Consider the following 24,798-nt stretch of genomic DNA (forward strand, 5'->3'; position numbering starts at 1 on the left):
TACGTGCATGTAATGCAAAGGGTCTGCGCTCTCCATTGTTTCCACGCACGCTTCCAGATTCGACTGCATGAATGGATTGCCGCCTCCAGCAGCCGATGCGCCGAGCTTATATGCACGTTATAGGATTGCTTTCATACGATTCCTGCCTCCGTGCCCGGCATGCGTATTATTAAATACACTCACTACAAAGCTGAAGCTGAGCGTGCGACCGTCGCGTCAATGGGCTGAACACTATTTCCGGGGCGTTGGATCGCCGGGTTGGCTGGCGACGTCTTATTGGTGCAAATGCGGCTGAAAGGCGGTCTTTGATTGGCCGCGAGGCAAAAAAGAAGAGGCCCGCAGGATCGCCGTGTATAGTTTTTTGCGCAAGTGACTGCAGCGACCAGCATGTCGGGCAGCCACCTCTCCAAGGACTTTTTCGAGCTCGTCAAGAGCATCGGCGAGAGCAAGTCCAAGCAGGAGGAAGATCGCATCATCGTGCAGGAGGTCGCGCAGCTCAAGCGCAAGATGTCGGAGCTCAGCGTGGCCTCCAACTCGAACCAGCTCCAGGCCAACAAGAAGAAGCAGAAGGAGTTCCTCATCCGCCTCATGTACGTCGAGATGCTCGGCCACGACGCCAGCTTTGGCTACATCAAGGCGGTCGAGATGACGGCCGCGACCAACTTGATCCAGAAGCGGGTTGGGTACCTCACGTGCTCGCTGACGCTGTCGCCGGCCCACGAGTTTCGCTTTATGATCATCAACCAGCTCCAGCGCGACTTGCAGTCGCCCAACCACCTCGAGGTCTGCTCGGCGCTCATGGCTGTGTGCAAGCTCGTGACGGTCGAAATGATTCCTGCCGTCCAGCCCATGATCATGGAGGCGCTGCGCCACGAGATTGAACTTGTCCGGAAGAAGGCGGTCATGGCGCTCCACCGCTTCCACCAGCTCAACCCGGACAGCGTCGCCGACATGGGCGACACGCTCCGACGGACGCTCTGCGACCGTGACCCGAGCGTCATGGGTGCGGCGCTCTGCCTCCTCCACGACGTGGCCGTCGTCAACCCGCCGCGTACAAGGACCTCGTGCCGTCGTACGTGAGCATTCTCAAGCAGATCACGGAGCACCGCCTCCCGCGCGAGTTTGACTACCACCGCATTCCCGCGCCGTGGATCCAGATCCGCCTCCTCAAGATCCTCGCCCTCCTCGGGCAGGCCGACCAAACGACGAGCGAGGGCATGTACGAAGTGCTCCACGACGTCATGCGCCGCGCCGACACGGGCATCAACGTCGGGTACGCGATCATCTACGAGTGCGTGCGCACGGTCACGACCATCTACCCGAACTCGACGCTTCTGGATGCGGCCGCGGCCAGCATCTCGCGCTTCATCTCGAGCGACAACCACAACCTCAAGTACCTCGGCGTCACGGGCCTCGCCGCGATCGTCAAGGACCACCCGCGGTACTCGAATCAATGATGCATCGACCGCTCATACTATCGTGTGTGTAGGTATGCGGCCGCCCACCAGATGGCCGTCATCGACTGCTTGGAAGACCCGGACGAGACGCTGAAGCGCAAGACGCTCGACTTGCTGTACCGCATGACCAACCCCGTCAACGTGGAATTCATTGTCGCCAAGCTCACGAGTTTTCTGCGCGAAGCCACGGACGTCTTTCTCCGCACGGAGCTCGTGTCTCGGATCACGCAGTGCGCAGAGCGCTACGCGCCCAACAATGCGTGGTACATCCAGACCATGACCGACGTCTTTGAACTCGGGGGCGAGCTCGTCAAGGTCGAGGTCGCGCACAACCTCATGCGCCTCATCGCCGAAGGCAGCGGCGACGACGAGGAGCAAGACATGGAGCTGCGCCGTGACGCCGTCGACACGTACTTGGAGCTCCTCGAACGGCCTGTGCTGCCCGACATTCTCGTGTGCACGATGGCGTGGGTCCTCGGCGAGTACGGGTACCTCTCGGAGGCGATGGAGCTCGACGAGATTGCCGAGCGCCTCTGCGAGCTCGTGGACCGGCCGTTCGAGAACGAAGACATGACGCGCGGCTACATTGTGACGGCCGTGACCAAGCTCACGGCGCAGCTCCACGGCCGCGAGATTGATGCGGCGCGCGCCATGATGGAGAAGTACAAGACCAGTCGCAGCATCGATTTGCAGCAGCGCTGCCTCGAGTACCTCGCCATGCACGCGCACCCGGCGCTCATGGCGACGACGTACCCCGTCGATGCGTCGTGCGAAGACCTCGACGTCGACAGCACGCTAAGCTTTCTCCAAGCCTTTGTGGACCAAGCGCTCTCGCAAGGCGCGCCGCGCTACGACCCGCCCCACGACGACGAAGAGGAAGCGTATGGTCGCCACCACGAGTCGCGGCTCAACTTTACGGCGTACGAAAAGCCGGATTTGCCGTATGCGGGCCACAAGCTGCCGCCCAACGACCCGTCGGCGATGCTCGGCGGGTACGGGGGCGCGGCCGCGCAAGCGCCGTGGGGAGGCACTCCGAACGCGACCGACGCGGGCGGCTTTAACGCGCGCAAGCCGTCGGTCAAGAACGTGTGGGGTCCGTCGGGCATGAACGCGCCGGCCGCGCCCGAGCCGACACCCGCACCGTATGGCGGCCAGCCCAACAACCCGTACTACAACAACAACAACCCGGGCCAGTACCAAGGTCAGTATGGGCAGTCGCCGGCGCCGGCGTACTCGCCCGACCACAGCACGCACTACAACGAGAGCGACGAGGACCAGGAGCCGGACGAGCCGGTCATTGACAAGCGCGCCGAAATGGCCAACGCACTCTTTGGCGGCCTTCCGGGCGCGGGCGTCCCTCTTCCGGCGGCCAAGCGTACGAGCACCGCCCGTGGCACGCTCTCGCGCAAGAGCACGGTGAAAGGCGCGTCGGCGGTCTCGGCGGCACCGAAGCGGAGATCGACCAAGCCCGAGACGACGCCGGTGCAACCGCAGCAGCCATACCAAGCGGCGCCAGCGCCTGTGCACATGGATCTTCTCGACATGTCGTTTGATGCACCGGTTGCACCGTCGTACGCGCCGCAAAACAGTGCGCCCATGCTCGACCCGTTTGCGAGCGCTCCGGCACCGGTCGCGGACCCGTTTCAGATGGGTGGCCTCGGCAGCAGCCTTCCGGCGCCCGTGTTTCAGTACAATGGGCGCCCGCTCGAGCCGTGGCAGATCACGACGCCCGAGTTTGGCGGTCGCTGGGGCTCGTGCCCGGCCGAGATCAAGACTAAGGTGAGCCCGAGCTCGATCGTGACGCTCGACGACTTTTGCGCGCGCCTCCGCCAGTTTGACATCAACGCTGTCGAGTCGATTGCCCAGAGTAGGCGAGCGATACTGCTGCTTTGTCGCGTTGCTAATGACGGTGGGTCTGTGTGTAGCGAACGAGGTCATTGCGGCCGGCCGCCTTTTGAGCTCGGATGTGGTGTGTCTGATCCACTGCAAGGTGCGCTCGGGCGGGTTGGACCTCACGGTGCGAACGCCCGACATGGCTTTTACAAACGCGCTCAGCGGCTTCCTGGGCCACGTCCTGCAGTAGAACGACTTGTCGTCGAGGGGTGAAAAATGACATGTAGTACATACGGGTCGACGTGTTTGTGCTTTTGGCCGAGTGGTGTTGCGTTCTGCTAGTACCAGGACCTGGAGGTGAGACGCCGCCGGTTGAAAGGGTGTTTGTATCAAGTTTGAAAAAAAGACATGCGCGAGATAGCGTCGCTGTAGCCGGTTGGAGGTGGCGATGGATCGCAAGGATCTTGGGCGTTTCACCTGTGCTGCGATTGGATTGGATAAAATCGTGTGTTTTTGTAGCACGTGATTGGCTATATTCACGGAATTCACCACAATGGATCTTGGGGGGATCCTAGGGCAGTTAGTTCCAATATTCGCTCAAGGGGCACCGACAAAGATGGGGCAGCTCGAGAAGGACGACGGAAGTCTCGACGAGGCTAGCAACGACGTGCTTCGACTCCTGGACCTCGGCCCCAGCCTCACCAAGCTACCCCCGCGGGCGCCCGACGCGGACGCCGCCGGGGGATGGGCGGCCCAGGAAGGACCGCAGCTCGAGGCTGTCGTCGACGCGGTCGATACGACCAACGGACTCTTCCTCCATATTTCCAAGCTCGCGAGTGACATGTGGCGGAAGGAGTCGGAGACCGAGACGCCGTCCACGGCCGTCGCGCTCCCCACGTCCGACTTTGACGTGCGTCTTGGCTCGTACGTCAAGCACCTCCAGCAACTCGCTGTTGCGACCAAGAAGGAAAAGCACAAGCACGAGCAGCGGCTCCTTACGGTACGAAGTGTCTCCAAGAGCCAGCGCAAGGTGAGCCCGCCGCCGCTACCGCTACCGACGCAGAACTGCATGGTCCTCGGGTGGGACATGGCGATCGCGCTCTTGCGAGCAACGCGGCGCGAAGGCGGCGACACGTACCTTTCTGCGCTGCGCATGGTCCAAGACAACATGGCGACGCTCAAGCCGATGGCGTACCTCGACGGCATGTACCTCTCGCCAAGCGCGAGTGCGTCGTTCAACCAGCTCTGCGACTTTCTCATCGAGGCCGCGGAGCCTGTTTTGTCTCCGAACGGCGACATGGAGGCCACGATCTCGCGCACAACTATTTCAACACTGGCCGAGCTTGCTCTGGTGCGTGGGTCCCTTGCGTACCTGCTCTCGTCCGTGCTCTGGATGCTCTCGCGGTCACCGTCCACGACCCTCGACGTCAACCACGTCCTCTCCAAGCTCTTGTCGATCAAAGAGCAGTCGCTGTATGGTATCTGTGAAGCATCAGGTGAGCTCTACTGCTGCGGCCAAAACTCGTACGGCGAGCTCGGTATCGGCGACGACATTGAACGCCATCAACTTACGCTTGTGCCGTTCGGTGGCTGGGACGACATTCGGCAGGTCGTGAGCGGCAACGAGATCCTCGCCGTTCTCACCAACAGCGGCATCGTGCTCACAGCGGGCCTCAACAAAAGTGGCCAGTGCGGCCACGGCCACTTTGACGAGCGCGTGATGCTGCTCCGGCCAATCGAGGCGCTTCGCTCGCAGCGCGTTCGGTTTCTCGCCGCGTCCAACGGCTGCGAACATATGATTGCCGTCACAGACACGGGGTTGGCATATTCGTGGGGCTACAACGACCGTGGTCAGCTCGGCCACGAGAACGTCACGACCAAGATCCATGTGCCCAAGCTCATCGACCACCTCCGTGACAAGAAGGTGACGTTTGCAGCAGTGAGCTACCACCACAGCGCCGTGATTACGGAAAAAGGCGAGCTCTTTACGTTTGGCATGAACGACTGCGGACAGCTCGGACACGACTCGACCGCGCACCAGAGCATCCCGACGCACGTCAAGGCACTCGACGGTCACGTCGTTTCCATGGTGTCGTGCGGCTTGTACCACACGATCGTCTGCACGGCCGTCGGCGAGCTCTACACGTTTGGCAAGAACGACTATGGGCAGCTCGGCCTGGGCCACAATCGACAGAGCAAGATCCCGAGCCTCGTGTCGATCCCGAACGAGTCGATTGCGTTTGTTACCTGCGGCTATTACCACTCGCTCGTCGTCGGAACCAGCGGGCGCGTCTTTGCTTTTGGCCGCAACGACTATGGCCAGCTTGGCATTGGCACAAAAGTGCACCAGAGCATGCCGCACGTCATCACGCTTGCGCCGACGGTGCGCGTGACGCGCGCCGCGTGCGGCTGCTACCACACGGTCATTCTCTCCGAGCAAGGCCACGTGTTTGCGTTTGGTCGCAACAACAAGGGCCAACTCGGAAACCGCGGCAGCACCGACTCGCTCTTGCCCGTGCCGCTCATGGTGCGGCCGGAGAAGAGCCATCGCCGCGTCCTCGACATCGCCGCTGGGTTTTACACGACGTCGTTGATTGTCGAGCGCAAGAAAGAGTCGGACGACGACGACAAGAGCGACCAGAGCTGGGTCATTCCGCTCTGTGGGCGCATCGACATTGACCGGTCCGGCGAGATTGAAGGCTTGAGCAACTTTGGGTCCCTCTCGACGGTCGGCGTCAGCCTTACGCGCGGCGCATGGTTTTACGAAGTCGAGGTTGTCACGTCCGGCTTGATTCAAATTGGCTGGATTGACGGCCACTTTCAAGGCAGCTCAGACCAAGGTGAAGGCGTTGGTGATCATGCACACTCGTGGAGCTACGACGGCAACCGTCAGCGCCGCTGGAACTCGGGGTCGTCCACGTATGGCGACAAGTGGAAGGCCGGCGACATTATTGGGTGCCTCCTCGACCTCGATGCGTCCGAGATGCGCTACTTCCGGAACGGCATCGACCTCGGCGTCGCCTACGCCGAGTTCCACCCGTCATCGGAAGACGCGCGCAGCGGCATGATGCCGGGCATTAGTCTCGAGCGCGGCGAGATCATTCGGCTCAACCTCGGGCACACGGCGTTTGCGTTTCCGCCGACGGCCAAGCACGAGAGCGTCGCCCGCGCGATGCAGTGCCCCGCACCCGAAGTATCGCTGTCGCTCGCACCGCAAGTGCCGACAAACGCGCCCGAAGCGCTCCACGGGTCGGCCAAGGTGCTCGTCGGGGACCGTCTCTTTGTCATTGGTGGTATGCTGGGGAGCGATAAGGATGCTGCAACGACCAAGGTGTGGGTCTGCCACCTCCCGACCAACAAGTGGGATCGCTGGAGCGACCTCCCGATCCCGCTGAAATTTCACCAAGCGGTGCTCATCGATGAGCACAACATTCTTGTCGTTGGTGGTGAAAACGACGCTCCAGTGTCGCGCCACCTCGACTTGTACAAGTGCTCGACGAAAGCCAACGCCGACGGTTCGTTTCCGACATGGGACCTTATCCAAGGATCATCGGCCACATCACTACCCGTTGCGCGTGCACACCACACGGTCGCTGCCGTCCGCGTCCGTCTCGAGACGCTTGTCTTTCTCTTTGGCGGCCGCGCCTCGGACGATACGATCCTTGGCGACGCGTGGTTTCTGTCGCTGGAAGACTTTGCATGGGCCAAGTTGCCGTCGTCGATTGCACTGGATCCGGGGCCGCGCGTCGGCTGTGCGTCGTGCGTGGTCGGCGAAAGCGTCTATGTGTTTGGTGGCATCGACAAGGAAGACCGACTGCGCGCCGATCTTTGGCGCTACAACACGTTTGACCGCGTTTGGCACCTCTGCCACGACGACTACATTTACACGCCCCGCGAGCACATGAAGGGCGACAAGATGCAAGAGTTCAATCCGCTCATGCCGTCGGTCCGCGCGCACCACGGCATGGCATCGGACCTCGGCAACATTTGGATTTACGGTGGTGAGACGCGCAAGGGCGACGTGCTCGGCGATCTTTGGGTCTTCTCACTCACACGGTGCACGTGGGCGTCGGTCGATGTGGTTGGCGCCGAGCCCCTCGCGCACACCGCCATGTTTGTCGCTGCCGGTCGAGTCTGTGCCCTTCCATCCGGTCAGGTGCCCGCGCCACTCGCCTGTTTTCTCTATGGTGGTCGCACGACATTGCTGGAAAATGGCATGGCCGTGCCCACGTGGACGACAATGATCCGACTCTTGACGCCGTCGGCCGTGCACAAGCGCCTCGAGAATGGCCGATCGTCGCAAACGGTCGTCGGGAAGCCGTCGACGGTCTTGGCGAGCTTGCGGGTGCACGCGGGCGATGCGCAGTGCCTCCCGACCTGTCTCGACTCGGCAAGCTGCATTCTGGGCCACCTCGACCGTCTCCTTGGCAACGACGTGCCGCAATACGAAGTCGATGCGATTCAGCCGTCGCGCTGCAGCTATCGTTCGTTGTGCATTGACGCAAAGGAGCCGTCGTTTGCCGCGTTGCACCGGCTCCTCTTGCTTTTGGGCACCAAGTACTTGGCGCCGCAGGGCGCCGCGTCGCAAGAGACGCTCTACCCCCTTTTGGTCGTGCTGCGCTTGATCAAGTTCAACTTTTTCGAGGTCCGTACGCGTTGAACACATGCTGTTATTTTGACATGGTGATTGTAGCTCTCGACGTCGTGTTTGGTGCTCGACGACTTGGGGTTCTCGTCGGCATCGACAGAGCCAGGTGGTACGCTCTACTTGCTACGGGAGCTTCTCTTTTCGATTGCCGAGTACGTGCCACCTGCCGACAACAATGGTGTCGGAGTGGCCATCAAGAAGGAGACTGTCGCCGCGATCAACTGCGGGTTTGCAATCATGTTTCCGTCGCTTCTCGACCGCCTTTCGGTGCTCACACGGCTTTTCAACGACCAAGCCAAGTCGACCGACGTCGCCAACTTGCTCTTGCCGATGCTCGTGCCGTCGTTTGCGTGTCCAAAGACACTGTTCGAGCTCATGGCCGAGTCGGTCGACGACACATCGCTGGCGATCACGACGACGTTTGCCGAGACGCTTTTGCGCGCCCTCTGGCAGCAAACGTTGGCCGCAGCGCCTAACACGCTCTCAGCGCTTGTCAGTATTGAAGCGTCGTCCGAATTTCAGTGCTTCCACGTGCTTTTGCGTGCGTCTCTCTTTTGGGCCGCGTCGAGTCTCCACGGGTGGGCCATCACCAAGCACATTGTGGAGCGATTGTTGCATTACATGGCTCAGCTCGTCGACGCGCTCAAGACACCGTCGATGGTGGCGCCCGCACTTTTTCTCCAGCAGAGTTTTGCCGGCAAACTGCTTCCGTTTACGCTCGTGAGCCTTCTCAACTTGCCTTCGATTCGTCCTGCGTTTGCAAGCGCCGTCATGGACTTGTGGCCAGCGGTGCAGACGCTGTTAACGGCACTGCACGACCTGATGACGTCACTGCAATCTGGGTCCATGTCGCTGACGCCGTCGTCGTCGCTCACACCAACGCTACCGGCGACGTTCCAAGAGGAGGCTCTGTATGGATCGGCGACGCTTCAGGTCACTTGTGCGCTTTTGGACGCGCTTCAAATACCATCGAACCGCGTGCTGAATGGCATTGAGCTTGCAGGTCTGCTCTGGAATGCCGTGCGTGTGGGCAGCCCCGTGAAGCGTCTGCCGACCGCCAGTGTCCGCGACTATGACATGTACCGTATCGTGCTCTCGCCGGGTTTTGCCAACGTCTTTGGGAAGCGCAGTCTCCTCGTCGGGTACCGCGGCCACGCAGAGATTGACGACTTGAGCGACACGCCGTATGACGCAACAAAATTTACGTGGAAGTTTGCGTGGGACACCCTCACGTGCCACATTGCGCTCTTGACGCCCAGTGTGTTTCCACCGCCGGCGCCGTCGCAGGTCGTGTCTTCAACGATGCCGAGCCCCGAGCTCGCAGCGCACCTCGACTGGCTCCATGATATTCAAAGCCTCTTGGCGCATCTGGGTGGGCAGTATGCATCGGCGCTCATCATTGGGGACGCGTCGGTCAAAGACACGCCGGCGTCGCTCGAACGCTGGATTCAGTCGCCGCTCTTCCGCGGCGGCCTCGACGACGTCGAGAGTGAGGCCAACCGCAACGATCTTCTTTTGTCGCAAATCCTCACCAACGACGGCGCCGGCAAAAAGCTCATTGACAAGGTCAAGATGGCTGTTGATCCGGACGCGCACATCAACCCCAAGCTACGCGCGACGCGCCTCAAGCGCCAAGACAGCGTGGAGCGAACGCTCGAGAAGAGCGGTGGGTTCGAGGCGGTGGATCGGGCTGTGCGCGCAACGTTCGCGGTTCTCGCCAAGCACAGCCACACGTCATACGTGAGCGACCCGCTCACGCGCGACGGTATGCCGAGCGATGCGCTCGTGGATGCGTGGCGCACGGCACTGCAGCTTCGCCGATGGTATTAGTTCTGTTGCACGGCTTGCTAGTATAAATCGTGTCGTATAGGATCGTGCGGGAGCAACAAAAGCTAGCCGTCACCTTGAGGTATGCAATGAGGCTTACAAGGATGGTGATGCTTCAGCACGAACCATGTATAGTGACGGCAAGGTCTATGGCGACGAAGCCGCCGAGGACTCGGAGGCGACCAAGGAGCGGCAGCAAGTGCTCTACAAGCAAGTGTGCGACCCGATCGTCGAGCGCGCGCGCCTTTTGTTGCAGCTGGCGCCGGTGCCCGTCTCGAGCACTGTAGAGCACGGCTCGTCGCCGTTCAAGATCCTTCCGGGCATCTCACAGTCGCCATTCGACTTTGCCTCGCGCCAGGCTGCCGACGCCTCGCCCAGTAGCAGTACTACCGCACATGGCGACTCGGACCAAGAGCAATGGCTTCGGCAACTCAACAAGCTGATGGAGACCAAGTCGCTCGAGATGATTGAAGAAGAGGATGAGAAGATTCAGACGGACATTTTTGCGTTCCTCCAGCAGCCAGAAGGAGCGTCGTTCGACGCTGACATGGACGCGCTGCTTCGGAAGCACAAGCAGCGCGCGCAGCAACGCCTCCACGGACTTGAGATCTTTTCGCCTTGCTGCAGTGCACGCTGGGCATCCCTTCGGCCCGATTTCACTTGCTGCCGACACTTGCCGCGTCGTTCCGGCGGTCGTCACCGAGCACCGACGGCCTCGCGACAATAAAAGTGCACTATTCGCACGAACTTGAGCTCGCGGGTCGCAAGACGCTTGAAGCTATCGGGGACCAGTTTTTCACACTCGTAACGCACCTCCTCGAATCGTCGTCAGCAACGATGCTGCACCTCAAGCACGCGTACTGCAGCGCCGAGGCGCGCAAGCCGTCGGTCCACGCCATGCACGAGGCCGTCCAAGACGTCTTGCTGGCTATGGACGTGTGCAGCATCCCGTACGGACCACAGGATTGGCCGGCCGTGAGCCAGAGCTGTCTTCCGGCCTTCCTCACGGAAATGACGTCGTGGAAGGGTTGGCGTGACGTCTTCTCGATCGAAGATGTGGACGACGCGACGTCCATCGAAACCGACACGTTCAAGCCTGCGATCTTGTCGGCCGGCGTCGGTATGAGCCATGTGCGCTTTCTTCACGGCGCCAACGTCACAGTGGACACGGATACGCACATTGCGACGGTGCTCAAGAAGCCGTCGAGTCCGTTCATGGCCGATGCGCCGCTGCCGACCGATGTTGGTGGCCTTGCAATCGTCCAGCGCATCGTCACCAAAGGTCGATGGTACTGGGAACTTCTCTTGCGGCACCAGGGCACGTACCCCGTCTTTGTCGGCGTCGGCAACGCCACGGCCAACGTCAATACACCCTACGTCTCGGAGGGTGTCGTAGGCGTTGCGTTTGCCAAGGAAAAACCACGTGCGCCGGGCTCCAGACGCTGGCGTGGTCGCGCACGCACCCGATTGGTGTGCTCCTCGACTGTGACGCCAAGACGCTCGACTTTTATGCCGGGTACAAAAAGATGCACACGGTTTCGCTCCAGGGACTCGCTTTGCTCGGCCTTGGCGTGGCCCCTGTCATTGGTCTCCTCGACAGCGACCTCCAGTGGGACCTGTATGCCCCCGTGCCACCGCGTATCTGCGCCATGGGACCGAAGCTCACGACACCATTTGTGGCGGGTGGTCTCACGAGCGAGACGTTTGGCGGAAGTACGCTGTGCTGGAGCGGGCTCCTTAAAGGCCCCAATCTGCAGCTCTCGGCCGACTGCTCGACGATCATTGCTGGCGACGTCATGATGGCGGCGCCCGTTCTCGAGTCGGTCGTTGCCAACAAGAGCTTTGCGGACGGTCAGCTCTACATCGAGCTGTCTGTGCTCTCGGTGGGTCGCCGCGGCCACGGGCTTCTGGTGTTGAGTATTGTCGACACGGCGTTCTCTGCCGTCCATAGCGGCTTGTTGGACCACGGTCTCTCGGTCGAATACAACGACGACGAGCTCGAGCAAGACCTCATGGGCGTTCTCTTTGACTTTAACGAAGGTCGCATCACGCTCTACCAGAAGCGAAAGGAAGCGCTGGTGTACGCTGTGGACCTCTCGCTACTCGAAGCGCCGTACGTGCCCGCGCTATCGTGTCTCTGCAACGGGTCGGTCGTTTTGACCAACTTCCATCCTCGCGCGCGGCCGCAGCTGCCCCTCTCGGCCGTGTACCCCGTCGCCAAAGGCACGTATGCAACGTCGCTGGCCACCGAGAAGCAAGTGGGAAAGAACCTCGACTTGCTCGTCGTCTCGTGCGACGGCGGCGAGTTCAGCGTCTCCCACGCGGTCCCGAACCTCTTGCTTGACGACAACTCGGTGTATAGCTCGTCTGTCGGCGCCAACGTCAACATCGTGTTGAAGCACATGAACGACACACCGTTCACCGTGACGTACGCCACGCTGCGCGGTCCGGGTGCGGGCTACACGGCACCGCTGCAGCACGCGGCCGTCTTTGTGTTGAGCTCGCTCCCCGATTTGGAGGAGCTCGAGCAGTACAATGGATTAACACCCGACGAGTTTGCGGGTCTCCCAGCCGCGCCAAAGGATGCCCACGCCAAGCGCGACGAGACGCAGCCCGTGCTCTACTTTGTGCTTGACGGCAACTGCTCCCAAGTGTCCAAACGACTCGCGACGCCCATCACGGGTCGGTTTATCGTCGTTAAGCTCCTTCGTCCTGCCGTCGGCATGAACATTGACGTCGGGTACATGGGCTTTTGCGGCGCGTTCGATAAAGAGAACGGACCTGCGTACAGCGACTTGTACTGGGACGACTACATGTGCGTCGAGTGCCACGCGTGTCCCGTGCCGGGTGTTTGCTACGTCTGCGAGGAAGACGAGACGGTGAAGCTTTGTAGTATTTGCTACGACGACATGCGCGGCAACGTCGACGCCGCCCACTACGCGTGCATTGCGTGCGAAGATGAAGATCGCGAAACGGCCACGTCCATCTTGTGTCCGACGCGATCGTCTTGGAACAGCACGGTCTTCGCCCTCTTTGAGCACAGCAAGCCGTCGTTGTCGGGTGACGATGCCATGAGTGGCCTTGGGCATTTGAACGCCGAGCCCGAAGAGGTGTACGAAGACGTCGAACTCTTCGCTTGTGGCCAAAACAACTATGGCGAACTCTGCCTCGGGCACTGCAACTCGACGTCCAAACTCGAGCACGTTCCTCTGTTTACATCCAAGAGCGTCAAGCAAATGACGGGCGGCAACGAAGTGCTTGCAGTCGTCATGCGCGACGGTGTTGTGTACACGTGTGGCCTCAACAAGAGTGGGCAGTGCGGCAACGGTACTTTTGAGGAGCGCGTCGTCCTCGCAACACCCGTTCGGTCGCTCTCGGGCATTCCCATCAGCATGGTGGCTGCTGCCAACGGCTGCGAGCACATGATTGCGGTCGCCGTCGACGGCTCGGCGTACTCGTGGGGGTACAACGACCGTGGTCAGCTCGGTCTCGGCTCGACGATCTCCAAGTCGCACACACCCAAGCTCATCGAGTCGCTTCACGAAAAGTACTTGATTGTCTCCGCAGGCGTGAGCTACCACCACAGCGCCGTCGTGACAAGCAACGGCGAGCTCCTCACGTTTGGTATGAACGACTGCGGGCAGCTCGGCTTGGACCACACGCAGCACCAGCACACGCCGCAGCTCGTCGATGCGCTCTCAAGCCAAGTCGTGACCAAAGTGTCGTGCGGTTTGTACCACACAGTCATCATCACTGCGAGCGGCGACGTGTACACGTGTGGCAAGAACGACTATGGGCAACTCGGTCTTGGCCACGCGCGCAGCGTCAAGGTGCCGAATCACATGAAGCTCAACCCGAGCGAGAGCGACGAGAAGGTTCTTTCGGGCTGGAGCGGCTACTATCACACGACGCTCGTGACGGACAAGGGCAAACTTATCACGTTCGGTCGCAACGACTACGGCCAGCTGGGCATTGGCAGCAAGGAGCACAAGAATTCACCGCACGTGGTGCCTCTGCCGCTAGGTGCCCATGTTGTCTCGGCGGCGTGCGGCTGCTACCACACGCTATTGCTGTTGGGAAACGCGCGTGTCATGGTGTTTGGCCGCAACAACAAGGGTCAGCTGGGCGCGGGCGCGCGCACACTGCCGTCCGCGGACCTTCCCCTGCCGATCCCAACGTCATCCTACTCGGACGACGACGTGGTCGCGATCGCGGCTGGCTTTTACAGCTCTTATATTCTCACGGGTCGCAAGAGCGACGGGTCGAAAAAGACGCCACCCAAAGACGAAGCAAGTGCCAAGGAGACGGACCAGCAAAATGTGTCGTGCGATGCGCTCTTCGAGTCGCTCATGCGCGAGATGGACCGGAACGCGCTCAGCGAGGCCATGGACGAGACATCGCCATTGCTCTTGAAGCGCTCCAACACATCGAAGAAGCTGCCGCTGCTCAAGCTGCTCTCGGGCGCGTGGGCCATGACGCGTGCGCTCATGTACCAGTCACTCCAGCACGTCTCGCACAAGGACAAGAAACCGACGGTAAACACCGTTTTGCGAGGCTTCCTTGTTGCGATGCTGCAAAACCTCGGTGACGCATCGACATCGCACCAAACGCCGGTGCCGAGCCCACACCAGCGACTCTCGACCGAGGACGAGGGTTTCTTCAACCTCTCGGATGCATGTGTCGGACTGATCAAGTATGGTGCGTCCGAGCAGAGCAAGCCCGCGGATGGACCGCATGTCCTCTCGCAACTCTTTAGCAACCAAGTGCTTTGGGTGCTTCTCGCATGCGGCTCGGTGAGCTCGGACGTGTGCTCCGTCATGGCGTCGAGTCCGGTCGTGCTACGCGAGATCGTCTCGGGGATGCTGAGCTCGACATTATCGTCGTCGATCATTTGCATGCGACTGAGCATGCTCCTCTTCCCTCTGCAGTCGGTCTCGTCGGTCAACAAGGTCTTTCGATCGCTGCCGTCGGTCCACGGCGCGTCGGATATTGTGTCGTTTCTATTTTTGCTTGTGGGTGGTCCGATGCTGCTGCGGCCGACGCTGTGCAAACACGAGATGGGCCTCGAGTCCGCGTCGACGACACTTTGCAACTACTTCAACTGCAGCAAGGGCGTGTCGGGGGACGCCACGATCCTATCGGAGCTCCACCATATGCTCGAGAAGCACCACACCAACCAAGCCAAGTCGTGCGAAGCCGTGTCGTTGATTCGGTACCTCACGCTCTTTCCGACATGGAAGAAAGCGGTCGGTGCGATTGTGTCGCGGTCGCTGGAGAAGACGGACCTCGTGGACGAGCTCTTACAGACCATCACCAAGTTTTACGAGCATTTTGCCGACGCCAACGAAGACAATGTGTCGCTGGGCGTTGCCAACGACGATGAAACCACACCGACGGAGGCCAGTACCGTCGATGCCGTGCGCCAACCCGAGACGACGTCTCCCGAAAACGACGACGACGACGGCGACGCCCGCGGGACGCCGCACGTGGATGAGACCAAAAAGAGCGCGCGATTGACGTCATTTCCGAGTCGCTCTCGTTTGATAAGAAGGCTGCGGCGCTGCGCAAGAAGGCCCGGGAAGCATTAGACCACGCGACGCTGCTCATGGCTGCGATCTGCGTCGTGGGCGGTCACACGGAAGTGCTTCGTGAAGGTGGTCACGTACTCTTTGAAGACCTCGAGATGCGCGGTCGGTACAAGAGCGGTGTGCTCGTCGCGCTGAAAAAGTCGGCGCGTGGCGTCATTGACGGCGCGGTTTCGCTCTTGGAAAATAGCGAGGCGATGTCGCTGCCAACGTTGTGCGTGCCGCTCAAGAGTCTCCAGGCCGTCGAGCGCATTCCGGCGATCCCCAACATGTTTGACGACCACCTCGCGGACGCGCTTCAGGCCTTATCCAAGCTCATCGTACCCTCGGGTCCAAGCCCGCTCACATCGCGTCAGTGTTTCAACCCCATCGTCCAAGCGATCCTCGGGCCTATGCTGAAGTCGTACAAGAACCAGATCCGGTGGCGGTCGACCAAAGCGCTCTCGTCGATTCTAAAGCAGCTGCCGTCGCTCGACACCTCTATGAGCAACAACCTTGACGTAGCCATCGTGTCCAACATTGCGTCGCTCCTCGCGGCCGAGAATGCGTTCCGCGTCCCGAAAGTGTCGGTGGCGAACGCTGCTGTCGAGGACCTTGCGAGCCTCCACTCGAAATGGGTCTGCGTCACGGAGCACCGAACGTACTTGGCAGCCGAGAACGTCATTGACGCCGCGCTGGATGCGATTGAGGGCCATGTCCGCGACGACGTTGTGCGCAAGCTCGGCGACGAGAACGCGCTCAGCTGGGGCATTGACGCGATCCAGAGCCCGAAAAAGCGGTCGTCGACCGTGTCGTTTCACACGGCTGCGAAGGGCAGTGCCACCAACGACGCATCCCACGACGTGCCGCTCGGTGTCTGGGGCATGCTTGTGCCCGTGCAAAACACAGCCTCGGCGACCGAGGAGACGCCGTTCACGTCCAACTTTCATCTGCGGGCGCCGGTGGTGCGCGTCGGACGTGCGACCGACTCGTGCGACATTGTCATCAACGACCGCAGCGTGAGCGGTCGGCATTTCCATTTACGCCGGGCGCGCCAAGATGCGTCCAACGAGTATTACGAGTTGCAGGATTTTTCCAAGAACGGCACCATCGTCAATGGTGTTCGTGTCCACGGGGCGAGCTTGCGGGTTTCGCATGGCGCGCGTATCTCGCTCATCTTGTCGCGGGGTGGCATGATCACGTACGAGTTCCACGTCATGTCGTCGCAGAGCAGCGCGCCCGTGCTCCTTGACGCACCGTCCACGAGTGGCGCCAGCCTGGCCTCGGAGCCGCAACAGGCACAGCAGCTCGAGTTTCAAGAGCCGCGAAGCCCGGCTGAAGTCCAGAACCGCGGTATGATGAGCAACATCCGTGCACGCCTTGGGCCGCAAGGCTTGCGCCTCATCACGACAATTGGCGACTCGGACCTCCCACGGGCGCTCATTTCTCCCAACCCAGCTGTGGACTCGCCGCGTGCCGCGTCCAACCCGCCGCCGATCGCAATCTCGACCCACTCGCCGCGAACACCGGCCATTGGGTCACCCACGCACCTATTGCTGTCGCCGGCGTCGTTCCAGCAACGCGAAAGCAGCGACAACGGGCCGGTGCCAGCCATGGCCATCAACGAAGCGTTGCGCATTGCGTTGGGTCGTGACAGCCTCAGTCGCGATGCCATCATGAGCGACGTCTTGGCGCGCACTCGTGTCCTCACGGCGTCTGGGGACATTGTGCCTGCGAAGAAGACCACGGTACTGCACCTGCCCTCTCTCGACAAGGTACAGACCATATGCCAACTAGGCGCCCAAGCCGCTCGTGGAAGCGGCCAAGCTCAGTGTCAGCGACATGGCGCGTGATTTGTACAAGCGTGTGCGCGACCTCGGCGGCCAAAGCGTCGAGCTGGAGCTCTGTGAGCGCGCGCTCGAAGTGCAAAATGGCGATGTTGTCCGTGCGCTCAAATATGTCCAGGACCACCTTGGCAAGGCGCAGGTAGCGGTAGTTTTCTGACAAATCTCGGTGGTCATGATATCCCATGTAGAGTCTGGGCCTCAGTCCGCAGCACCACTTGGCGGCGCGCAGCCTTGCCCATATTGTGGGTCAAAGCACCACCGCGTGCTCGCATGCGCTCAAGCAGAGCGGCAACAACATTGGCGTCGCCCTGCGCTCGCTCCTCTTCAACAGGACGGCGCACATCAGCGAAACAGTGACGCAAGAGCTGAGCCACGAAGACGACGATCTTGTCTCGGACCAATTTGACAAGTTTGTGTCGCAGGCCGTGGACCAACTCGCAAGTACGGCTCACGACGCCTGCGAGGAGAACCCGAGCTACCGGCTCCTCGAAACGACGGCGCCGTCAGCGTCGTCCCCGCGCCGGTCGATCGCCGCGCGTTCAAGCCCGATGCGTCTCTCGCTTGCGAAAAGCTCCAAGCGCGACGACGTCGTGCCGTGGAGTGCGTGTACCGCGCACATGGACGAGCGTGTTCGGTTGCTCAACTGGCGCGAAGTCGACTACGAGGAAGAGGTGTTGGGTCACATGCTCTGCGCGACGCACGCACGCAAGCTGCTTTTGCAAGTGATTCGTCTCCTCCAGCCCGTACGTACCTCCTTTCTCTCTGTCCTTTTCATGGCCAAGTGTCTCTTGTAGCACCACCAAGCCAACAAGCTCGACGAGAGCAGCCCGCTGTGCTCGTTTGGCGACCGCAACACGCTGCGGCAGCTCGTGCTCTTTCCCGAGCACGCGCCGGGCGACGAGAGCCTCGATGAGCAGTCGCACCACCGACACACGCAAGGTCGCATCCAGCAAATCCTGGCGCGCATCTCGTCCGACGTCATGGCGTCGTCGGCGGCGCGGACGCTCGAGGCCAACATGCGCACGTTCCAGAACGTCTCGACGCTCGCGAGCTCCATCGACAAGACGGATACGCTGCTGGCATCGCATGCAAACCACAACACGGTGCACGAGGTCGTGCGCACGCTCCTGCTCTCGACGACCGACGACGTGGCGACCAAGCACGCGATTTGCGAAGACTTGGTGCTCGACACGATGATGCACGTCATCTCCAAGACGTTTAGTGCCAAGGACTACGAGTCCAAGTCGCGTACAAGCGCCAGCAGCAGCCACGATGGCAGCAGCGAGTACCCGAAAGGACCGTTTCTTGTTTCGTCGGGCCTTGAAGTCACGATCGTCGCGTCGTACGAGCGCATTTGGGGCATTCCGCACCCCGACCCGCTGGTGGTGTACCGCCACAAGTGGCGCAAGAAAGGCGGCTCGCTCCTCGAGAAGGACGCGCGTGTGCCCTTTGATGTCGGCGTCACGCTCTGGCGACCGGTCTTCCCAGCGTCGTTCCAGACGACACTGCTGGCGCCGGAAAAGTGGTTCGCGCTCGGCGATGTGGCCAAGGCCGGCAACGACGCGCCATCGACACCGATCACCCTTGTCCGCGACAACAATGACGGATGCCTCGCGCCGCCCCTCCGCTTCGAGTGCGTTGACGTGACGGGGAAAGGCCTTCCCAAGAACTCGGAGACGGACACGGAGTTTGAGCGCAAGCAGCTGCGCTCGATGTGGTGGCCGATTGCGCCGCCTGGGTACGTCGCGATGGGCTGCATCGCCGGCAACAAAGAGGCGCCGTTCGACCCGCCGCCAGTGCAGAGCGTCCGGTGCGTCCGCGAAGACTTGGTTCAGTGTCTCGACAGCGCTACATGCGTATGGCAGACGCCGAGCGTCGCGCTGTGGTCGGTCGCCGCCGACTACTCGGCGCACTTGATTGCGACGAGTCCGCAACTGTCACCGCCGACCGCCGTGCCGGTGCTCCAGCTCTCGGACGACGACCGCATCTTGTGCTCCCCCGTGACCACCGCGACAGTGCTTCGTTTTGTCAACGTTCTCTTGCACGCCAACCAGTGTCTCGGTAGCGCGGGATCGATCCTCGTACCGGAGCTCACGTCTGCGCTCTTTGTGCTGGTCAAGCAAGCGCTCTCGGAGAAGCGCAGCTCGCACATCACGATCGAGCTCGTGCGCGCGCTTGCGACGCTGATTCGCCACGGATGTCCATGGAAAGACAAGGAAGGCGTACTGTACTGTCGGTCCAAAGTCATGTTTTTGCACCAAGACCAAGAGGGTAGCTTGATGCTGAGCTCGCTTCTCCAAGCACTCGTCGAGCTTCTCTTGGTGGTCGACAACCAGAACCGCGCCGAGAAACTTGCGATCTTCAAGCAGCTACCGCTGTACGAGACGACCGCCACGCTACCGTACACGCTGCATCGCACCGGGCTCGAGGCGGCGTGTGCCCCAATGCATTCACCCAAGATTCACATCGAGGCGGGTGCCATCAGTGGCGAGTGGGCAATGCAGTACGCAGCGTCACCCGAGGCCGCCAAGCTCGAAGGCATGGTACCAGACGTTGTCTCGCTGCGTTTGGAGAGCACACCGCTTCTGCACATCTCTCTCCAGACCCGGGCGATTGCGACGCTTCGCTACTTTGAGATTGTCGTCCAAGACGCCAAGCCGCAGAGCGCGCGGCCGGCGGGGTTTGCCCTGGGGTTCGCGACGGCCGATATGATGCTCGATGGGTCGTCGTATGTCGGAACGCAGGCAAAGTCGTACGCGTTCGCGCCCAGCAGCGGCAAGACGCTCTGTGGCGATCCGCTCGCAGACGTGTGGCCATGGCCCGACGTCGCGTTGCCGCCGACGCCTGGCGACATTTATGGCTGCGGTCTTCGACTGGACGCGCACGAGATCTTCTTCACGAAGAATGGTCGTCTTCTCGGCACGGCGTTCTCGTCGATCCTCGGTGACAGCCAGCTGCAGCCGACAATCTCGATGGACTGCGACATGACACTACTGCTCCGCGTCCACGACCAAGTCGCGTTCCCATTTGACACGACCGATTGGGACGCGCCCATGGAGGGCTTTGAGTGGTTTGACCATCTCAGTCAAGTGTACGGCATCATGCACGCACTCGTCGAGAAGACACCACTGCCGGACGAGTTTCTCCTCTCGGCCGACAATTTCCTCGCGTCGATTTCACGTGACGTGTGCAAGACGTTTGCAAGCGCGCATCCGTACGACCTCGAACTGCAGGAAGAGACGGTGCACATTGCTCTTGCGACCTCGATTCGCATCAAGCTCGACCCGCTCTGCGAGACGTCAGGGTCACACTGCCTCCAGATCGCGCAGGGCAGCAGTGACGAGACTGCGGAAGCCGAAGTGCGCACGTTCACCGGCGCCTGCGGTGGCCAAGAGATCACGGTGGATGGCAACGAATTCACGTGGCGTTTTCCGGTGCAATCCAACTTTCAGTGCCGCATTGACCGACTCCGGAAAGGCCCCTACATCAAGCTGGACGCGCGGGATACACGGCTGTCGCTCACGCGCGACAAGGGCTGGCAGTCGGCGATCGGCGTCGCGCGCTTCGACTCGGGCGTGCACACGTGGGAGGTCAAGATTTCCTTTGTGACAGCGTCGTCCAACATCTTTCTCGGTATTGCGCGCAAGGACGTTCGGTTCGACTCGTACCTTGGCAAAGACAACCGCGGATGGGGCTGGATCGGTAACCGCGCGCTATGGCACAATGGCAGCAAGCAGCGCGGTACGTACGGCGAAAAGTTCAAGACGGGCGACGTCGTTCGCTTGATTCTCGACTTGAAGCGCGGGACGCTCTCGTATGCGCTCAACGGCAAGGACCTTGGCGTCGCGTTCGGACCCGGTGGTACCGGGCCCAAGCTGGAGGGCACCTTTTACCCCGGCTTTGCACTCTACAACCAGCGCGACGTCATTGAGCTCGTGGGCGGCCATCGCATGGAGGACAACGATGTGTCGCTCTCGCACGGCGCGCTGCACGTCCCCGACATGCATCTGCACGACGATGCCAGTGGACTCTACGGCAGCGACGACGACGATGGCGACGTCGAAGCCACGGCCGAGGCCGTGCCGAATTACCGCGTCGAGCTCGCGAGCGTCTTGAGCCAAATGGGTTTTCCCGTGGATTGGTGCGTCTACGCGCTCAAGCACTGCGACGACGACGCGGAACAGGCCGCCGACTTTATCCTTGGCAACATGCACGCCATGGAAGCGCTCGTGCGCGAAGAAGCCGAAGCGTACAGCCGCCTCCTTGCGACGCGCGAGGACGCTGGTGTGCTGCCGCCTCCTGCGCCGAGCATGGCGCTCGTCGACGCTGACGCGCCAGACGATCTCGAGCCCAGTACCGTGTCCGAGCCCGCGCCACCGGTCGCAGTGGAAAAGTGGGGTGTCGCCTTCACGGTCGTGCCCGAATTCTCGGTCGCGGGACGCCACTTGCTCGCACTCAAGTACGCGCCGGCGCTAGCCGCGCTCCATGACGCGCACGCGGTCTTTGGACGCGATCAAGATGAAGCGATTGTGAGCTTGGTCAATGCGCTTTGCGAAGCGCGAGCTGAGGCATCTGTGGCGTGCGATCCACTGCGACTGCGACCGGACGAGTTTACGCCGACCGACGACGAGCTTCGCGAATATCCGTGCTTGGTGGGGCTGCCGCTCGACGCGCTCCGGTCTCGCTTCCTCGTGCTGCGCAACTTTAACGCGCGGCTGCAGCACGTCTTGTCGTTTATGGACTTTGCAGCGACCGAGTCGCAGTCGACGCTCACCAAGTGCATGCGCGAGCTACGAGGCTGCGTCTTCCAGACCGTCAAACTCAACTGGTGGTTTAGCATTCTCAAAGAGCAGCAGACGCCAGCCGCGGCGCGCCCCGAAATCGAGGTTGATCGACACAAGGCGGCCGAGTCAACGTCCGGTGTCCTGGACTCGGTCTTTAGCCAGTGCTTTGCCCAACTGCAGACGCTGCAAGGGTCGCTCCTCCGAGGCCATGACCGCGCCTTCAAGTGCCAATTTGTTGGCGAGTTTGGCGACGACTTTGGCGGTTTGTACCGCGAGTGCTTGGCGCAAATGAGTACGGAGCTGCAGTCCAACATGCTCCCGCTGCTGCAGCCGTGCCCCAACCAAGTGCACAAGGTGGGCGAGAACCGCGAGTTTTTCGTGCCCAACATCCACCTCCGCAACGACCCAAAGCTCATCCAAATGGCCGAATTCCTCGGAAAGCTCATGGGCATTGCGATCCGAAGCAAGACGCCACTCGATCTCAACTTGCCACCGGTCGTGTGGAAGTTCCTCGTCGACCAACCCGTCACGCGCGTCGACATTGAGTCGATCCACCACGGTTGCTTCCAGGTCCATTGGCATCTTCGATCCATGTCTTCTGGATGCTGATGTGAATCCTTCTTTCGTAGGTGGTCGATACGATCAACAACATCACCAAGCATGGCATCACACCGGCCATGTTTGACGACCTCATCGACGCGTCGTTTACGGTGCTCTCGTCGGACCGGCGCGAAGTCGAGCTTGTGCCCGGCGGCCGCCAAGTGCGTGTCACGTGGGACGACAAGGTATCGATCTATCATCATAGCAATGCACATGCCAACAAGGAGTTGTATATAGGACGAGTACGCGCAAGCCGCGGAGGCGTACCGCCTCACCGAGTTCCAACCCGTGTGCGGTGACGTGGCGCGGGGTCTTGCGACCATCTTGCCGCTGCCGACGCTGTCGCTGCTCTCGTGGCACGATTTGGCCACGCTCACGTGTGGCAAGGCGACGGTCGACGTCGAGCTTCTCAAGCGGCGCACGACGTACGGCGACGGCTGCAGCGGCTCGGACGCGCACATTGGTTTCTTCTGGGACGTCTTGCGCGAGTTTACCGATGCGCAAAAGTCGTCGTTCCTGCGCTTTGTGTGGGGCCGGTCCCGCCTCCCGACGCACGCTGCCGACTTTACGCAGGACTTTAAGATCTCGGGCATGCCCAAGGCCGTCGGAAAGGCCGACACGTACCTCCCGCTCGCCCACACGTGTACGTCTTGGCGATTATTTTTTTGTGCCGAAGCTCACGAAGGATGATGTAGGCTTCTTCTCGATCGACATGCCCGCGTATACGACCAAGGCGGTCATGCGGGAGAAGCTTTTATATGCGATCACGCACTGCTCGGCGATCGACGCCGACAACACGACGGTCGCCCAGCGCGCGGGCCAGGGCCTCAACTGGACGCGCGTGACCGGCGAGACGTAGCACGCGTCATCATAATACATGCATTTTAGATACATGCAGGAGGCTTCTTAGACACTGGTCGTCTTGAAGCTGATCGGGATCGGCGACGCGGAAAACTTGATGTTTCGCGACCCGCGGGGCTGCGCGGTCGTCGGCGGGTGGTGCGTCGCGGGGCTCGCGTGGTCGACCATGCGCTCGTCGTGGTGGTGCATGAGGTGCTGTTGCTATCATTGTCTACATGAGCATCCTCTGCATGTCTCCTCTACCTGGTGCGGCGACATGAACGGAATCTGGTCCGTCGCGAGCTGGAGCTCGGGCGGCGGCAGTCGGACGCCATACTCGTTCGGAATGAGCGGCAGCGGAATCGCATTACGCTTCTCGGCGAGCTCCATCATGAGCTACGTGTAGGGTATGAGCATGCGCAGTTGACGAGGAAGAGACCTCGCGCGCGGGCATTTGCGCGTACGCGTGGTTCAAGCGGGACATGGCCGCGAGGCGAACGTCGTCGGCGTCAATCTCGGCCTTGTTGGCATACTGCGAGTACTCTTGAGCGTCCACGAGCACGTCCGTCGTGTAACCTACGTCGTCATCGTCGTTAGCATCGACACTTGTCGCGACGTCGTACGGTGGACGAACTCGAGCAGCTGCGTGACGACGCGTGGCTCGTACTTGTCGACGCCCATCGACTCGAGGATGTGCTTGACGAGCGCCACATCCATCGGCTCATGCACCTCCTTGGTTGCCGGTGCGTCGTTGGCCTCGTCCTCGACCGGCGCCGTCGCCGTCACCTTCCGGCGCTTGAGCTCCTTGGCTTCGCTCATGGCTTGTAGAATGAATGTCCTAATTAGGCATTCTAGGCCTGGAGACAGGAAAATAGGTCCATCCGGCCTGTTTTCATATTGGCAGCGAGACGACGATATTTACGTGCCGTTGAAGAAAGTCATCGTTAAGCACTTGAGCCTGGACGTTTGGTGGTTGAACGCGATTGCAAAGAAACATGATGTTCATTCGACCACGGGCTGGTCGGTGTGACTCCAACGCTCGTTGAACCACGAAGACTCTTGGTTAAATCACGTTGCTGTGTTTCCCCGCACAATACGTACGTCTACACCACGACGGCCGCAATCATCGACAAAATGATCCTCCAGTTCATCAACGGCGAGCCGCCGGTCATCGGCGCGGGTGCGCAAGGCCACTGGCTCCTCCATCAAAGTATCGTCTTCGCGCCAAAACACCAAGCTGGCCTCGGCCTCAAGCCGGCGCTTGTTACGTGGTCAGCGCGTCACCGTGGCCACTCGCTACGCTACATGCAGGCCGCGCTCTCGACGTCCCCGGTTCCTGCCTGGTCGTCGCCAAGCATGGCTGTCGTTGCCAACGCCTACGCGCCGTGGGGCAACTTT

At 61.0% G+C, this 24,798-nt stretch overlaps 4 protein-coding genes across 4 annotated transcripts; 3 read left to right on the forward strand and 1 right to left on the reverse strand.

Moving 5' to 3' along the window:
* Positions 1–387: 387 nt before the first annotated feature.
* SPRG_19925 (hypothetical protein) lies at positions 388–3,540 on the forward strand (the record flags this gene model as incomplete). Its single annotated transcript, XM_012344760.1, has 4 exons — positions 388–1,035; positions 1,059–1,441; positions 1,490–3,324; positions 3,383–3,540. 4 exons carry the CDS (start codon positions 388–390, stop codon positions 3,538–3,540), a joined length of 3,024 nt encoding a protein of 1,007 aa, XP_012200150.1.
* A 366-nt stretch (positions 3,541–3,906) lies between these two features.
* On the forward strand, positions 3,907–10,492 carry SPRG_22165 (hypothetical protein; the record flags this gene model as incomplete). Its single annotated transcript, XM_012344769.1, has 4 exons — positions 3,907–7,935; positions 7,984–9,761; positions 9,809–9,847; positions 9,901–10,492. 4 exons carry the CDS (start codon positions 3,907–3,909, stop codon positions 10,490–10,492), a joined length of 6,438 nt encoding a protein of 2,145 aa, XP_012200159.1.
* Positions 10,493–10,602: 110 nt separating this feature from the next.
* SPRG_19926 (hypothetical protein) lies at positions 10,603–23,419 on the forward strand (the record flags this gene model as incomplete). Its single annotated transcript, XM_012344761.1, has 9 exons — positions 10,603–11,157; positions 11,205–15,251; positions 15,296–17,077; positions 17,127–17,315; positions 17,365–17,919; positions 17,971–22,530; positions 22,590–22,745; positions 22,798–23,203; positions 23,256–23,419. 9 exons carry the CDS (start codon positions 10,603–10,605, stop codon positions 23,417–23,419), a joined length of 12,414 nt encoding a protein of 4,137 aa, XP_012200151.1.
* A 47-nt stretch (positions 23,420–23,466) lies between these two features.
* Positions 23,467–24,219, reverse strand: SPRG_19927 (hypothetical protein; the record flags this gene model as incomplete). The annotated part of the gene is made up of 4 exons (XM_012344762.1): positions 23,467–23,622; positions 23,665–23,796; positions 23,840–23,976; positions 24,024–24,219. 4 exons carry the CDS (start codon positions 24,217–24,219, stop codon positions 23,467–23,469), a joined length of 621 nt encoding a protein of 206 aa, XP_012200152.1.
* Between the last annotated feature and the right edge of the window lie 579 nt (positions 24,220–24,798).

This window comes from Saprolegnia parasitica, assembly GCF_000151545.1.
Source record: "Saprolegnia parasitica CBS 223.65 unplaced genomic scaffold supercont2.19, whole genome shotgun sequence".
NCBI lineage: Eukaryota > Oomycota > Saprolegniomycetes > Saprolegniales > Saprolegniaceae > Saprolegnia > Saprolegnia parasitica.